The sequence below is a fragment of the Echinops telfairi genome, unplaced genomic scaffold (assembly GCF_000313985.2).
Source record: "Echinops telfairi isolate 266 unplaced genomic scaffold, ASM31398v2 ScPeMD7_2;HRSCAF=8, whole genome shotgun sequence".
In the NCBI taxonomy this organism is placed as follows: Eukaryota; Metazoa; Chordata; class Mammalia; order Afrosoricida; family Tenrecidae; genus Echinops; species Echinops telfairi.
The window spans coordinates 7863231-7867222 of record NW_022103898.1 but is presented as its reverse complement, the minus strand read 5'-3'; the positions used below and the strand labels follow the sequence as shown (position 1 = coordinate 7867222).

The window sequence follows — 3992 nt, the reverse complement described above, 5'->3', positions numbered from 1 at the left end:
CAGAGAGCTATTTATCTCCTTAGCACCTCCAAACGAGGTCATCAAGCTGCGACCCGATTGACAGGGTAAACTCCAATTGACAACCGATTATGTAACTAGCACAGGTAGATACATATAATCCTATCACAGATAGCATTGTACGGCATGATTGATTTTACAATGTCCTTTTTGACAATCATGCCACACCATTCCTCTTGATTGTATTATTCCCCACATAGTAAATCATATGATTTTCTGATTCAAAATGGGCAATACCAGTCTATCCTTTCCTGATTGCCTGAACTGCCAGGCAAAGAGTGATGTTCCTTAGCCAATCCTATAAAGGAGCGACCTTGCCTGCTGCCAGATGCCCTGGTATTGTAGTGGTTACTTGTTGGACTGCACGTTCAGCAGTTCAAACCCACCAACCGCTCCTCCAGAGAAAGACCGGTTTTGTTAACTGCTGTAGAAAGTTACAGTTTGGGAAACCCCCAGGAACAGTTCTACCCTGTCCCATAGGGCTGCTGTGAGTTGGCATTCACTTGATTGCAATGAGTTTGCCTCTGCTGACTAAGGATAGTCACAAGAGGCAAGTTTTCCACAAACAAAGGTATACTCGAGAAGGGCCTTTACAACGCTTCTCCTCTAATAAAGGGTTTGGGCGGGAAGGGGACTTTTAGGACCTGGCTTGTCCAAAAGGGATTATGCTAATTAATAGGAGACATAACTTGGTTGAAGAACTTACTTGCTGATGAAAATCAAAGATGGATTACAAATCAACGTGAAGAAAACCAAAGCTTCACTAATGGACCAATAGATAACATCCTGATAAACAGAGAAAAGAGTCAAGTGTCAAAGGCTTTCCTTTTGCTTGGCTCCATCAGCCACTCGCACAGCAGCTGCCACCAAGAAACCACACGGTCGTATTACATCGGGTCAATCTGCTGCAGAGGACCTCTTTAAAGGGTCAAAGAGTATAAGGATGTCATTTGGGGGACTAAATGCACTGGACCCAAACCATGGAATTTTCCACTGCCTTGTATGCACACAAAAGTTGGACAATGAATGAGGAAGACTGCAGGTGGACAGAACTATTTGAATTGGGGTGCTAGAGATGAATACTGAACTACTATGAACCACCAGGACAACAAGCAAATCAACACTGGAAAGAATACAGACATGATGCCCCTTGAATCGAGGATGGTAGTGATTTGGAGGGGATGGGGTGAAGCGGGTGTCCTTAAGGACAGGTCTGAGGAGTCACCATGTACCAGAAATGGGGAGGCCGTGAGGCTGATCCACCGGACCCCTCCCCAGGATCTTACCATGCGAGGAAAAAGTTGGGTCCCCACCAACCAGGAACCATAACCGTTTTCTGAAAAACTCAACCCTTGAGCTCAAAGGCCCCTGCCAGACATAGAAAATGGGCCTGGAGCGCTCACTACTTCCCTCCTTTGAGCAGTGTAGACCGGCTGGGGGCCTGCCCTCAGGGCCTCCTGACTTTACCGCTCCATGCGCGCTGGGCTGCCTTCTCCTACCTGTACGTTCAGTGTCTGCGTTGCCGCCCTTGGAGAAACCGTAGCAAGGGAATCCACCTGGAAAAGGGGTCACGGTACCCTAATACTAACATTTACTGATTAAAATAAAAATACTGTGTGTACTTGGATTTGGGGGAGTCCCGGTTGTGTTATGGTTATGCATTGATCTGCAAGGTCGGCAGCTTTCCGGGGAGTAGTGGGTGGGTGGGTGGTGTGTGTGTGTGTGTGTGTGTGTGTAAAAGACCAGGCTTTCTACTCCCGTCAACAGTTACAGTCTCAGAAATCCCCACGGGGGTCGCTATGAGCCATAACTGACACAATGGCTATCAGTAGAAATTGTCTCTGTGGGCGTCCTAAACTGTCAATCTTTACAGGAGCAGAACGCCTCAACTTCCTCCCACGCAGCTACTGGTGGGTTTGAACCGCGGATCTTGCTATCCCGTACGCCACTCGGGTGGTTATAGTTCTGAGACTAGATGGCAGTGAACTTGGGTTCCCCGCCCCCGTGCCCCACTTTCTTTTGTGGTTGGCTGCAGATATTCTTAATGTGATTGGCTAACTCACCTGCCCGTTATCTTTCCCGTGGTCCGACGGGGAAAATGGGGTGGGGGCGGGAAAAGAGTACAGTACCTTAAACTCAGTTGTCTTATTGGCTCCGGTAGCGACGTACGGCAAAGAGCGTGGGCTCCCTCTAATTTGTGATTGGCTGTTATGTCCATCTGTCAGGCGACCGGAATCCCTGTCCAATCCGCTCACTCGCACTATGACCCGCCCGCCCGATTGGCTGAACGGGTGCGAACTACGCAGATTCTCATTGGCCCATATCGCGGCCCGAGCCCGCCCCCCTCCCCGGTTGCCGTGGTTGCAGGCCCGATCCCGCCCTCTCGGTCGCTGACAGTGAGGTTTAGGACGGAGGGAAGGGGCCCCGTTGGTCGGTCTGGAACGAGGCGCCGCCGGCCCGGTCCGCGCCGAGCCGTTGCCATGGCAGCCGCTGCCGGGGGCGCGGACGAGGAGCCTCGCTCCGGCCGCTCGAGCTCGGACGGCGAGTGCGCGGTGGCCCCGGAGCTGCTGACGGCCCCCTTCTCCTTCGCCGACTGGGGGGCCGCGCTGGGCAGCGGCGCGGCCCGGCCCGGCCCGGCGTCCGACGGATCCCAGTCCCCGCTGCGCTACCTCCACGTCCTGTGGCAGCAGGACTCCGAGGCCCGCGATGAGCTCCGTTGCAAGATCCCCGTCGGCCGGCTGAGGCGCGCCAGGCCGCACCGGCGGCTCGGGCCCACCGGCAAGGAGGTGCACGGTGAGACCTGGGGGCGGCCCCGGACCTGTCTGCAGACCCCCAGCTCAGGGCCCAGGGCGACCCTTCCAGTACCACTCGCTACCCCTGCAGCCCTTAAAGGACCCAGAGGGCGTAGTGGTTACGCACTGGGCCTCCATCCTCAGGATCAGCATTTCAACACCACCCGCAGCTTCGCGGGGGCGAAAGAGGAGGCTTTCTACTCCTTTAAAGAGTTTACAGTGTCGGAAACCGACAGGTCCACCCTGCCCTATAGGGTCGCTATGGGTTTGCTTTTGATTTTATAGCATCTAAGGACCGCGAAGCTAAAGACTTAACTGCTCACAACCACCTGCCCCACACTTGTGGCCCTTGGTAATGCCCAAATGTTGATTTCAAGGCAGTGTGACCTCCACAGGTCTGGGCCCATTGGCTCACCTGGCTGTAAACTTTATGGGAGCTGATCGCCAGGCTTCCGCCCACAGAACCCTTGGGTGGCTTGGACACAACTAATCCTTAGGTTAGCTCCCTGCCGCTTCACCAGGCCAGATCCTGTTGCCAAGATGTCCCTGCTTTTTTGATCCACAAATTGGGGTAGACACTTCCATCTCATTATTCGTTAAACAAAAGTATAGACCCTTGAACATTTTTTTAAAAACTAAAATCATTTTTTTTTTAAATTGACCCTTTTAGCCTTAGTTTTCTAGTCTATGAAATGGGTACGACACCTCCCAACCTGGATGCTGTCAGAGTTAAGTTAGGGAATGGAATGCAGAGCCATTCTCCTGCCTTTGTGTTGGTACCTGCCCCCCTCTGCGTCTCACAGTCACCCTCCACGGATTCTCCCCATTTTGCTGCAGAGGAAACAGGCTCAGAGAAATAGCCCTGCTGGTCATATCGCTTGGTCTGGCCTAAGAAGCATCAGGGCCTACTAGCCGATCCCTCTGGGCCACTGCAAGCTTTGAAAGTCTTGTGAAAGCCAGAGAGCATTATGGATTGTTAGGAACTTCCTGTATCCTAGTTGCAGTTTTTGCCCATTTTTTGGACGCAAAGGCATTTGTTTTCTGATTTCATGAGAGTGCCATTGGAGAGTGAAAATGCTTCTGCTAAGGAATTGTCAAATTCAGGTACATCATTTGGAAATCATATATATAACAATATTTTGTTGTTTTGGTACAAGTTGGCGAAGGAAATCCTATTTTCAT

The 3992-nt window shown here is 51.9% G+C and overlaps 1 protein-coding gene across 1 annotated transcript in view; it reads left to right on the top strand.

Annotated features, from left to right (window-relative positions):
• The first annotated feature begins 2429 nt into the window (after window positions 1-2429).
• The window catches only part of ANKRD54 (ankyrin repeat domain 54), an 8330-nt gene continuing 6767 nt past the window's right edge, over window positions 2430-3992 (top strand). The window contains exon 1 of the mRNA XM_004700243.3: window positions 2430-2811. Within this exon, the coding sequence (XP_004700300.3) occupies window positions 2499-2811 (313 nt within the window). The 5' untranslated portion in view covers window positions 2430-2498. The remainder of the gene's footprint in view (window positions 2812-3992) is intronic.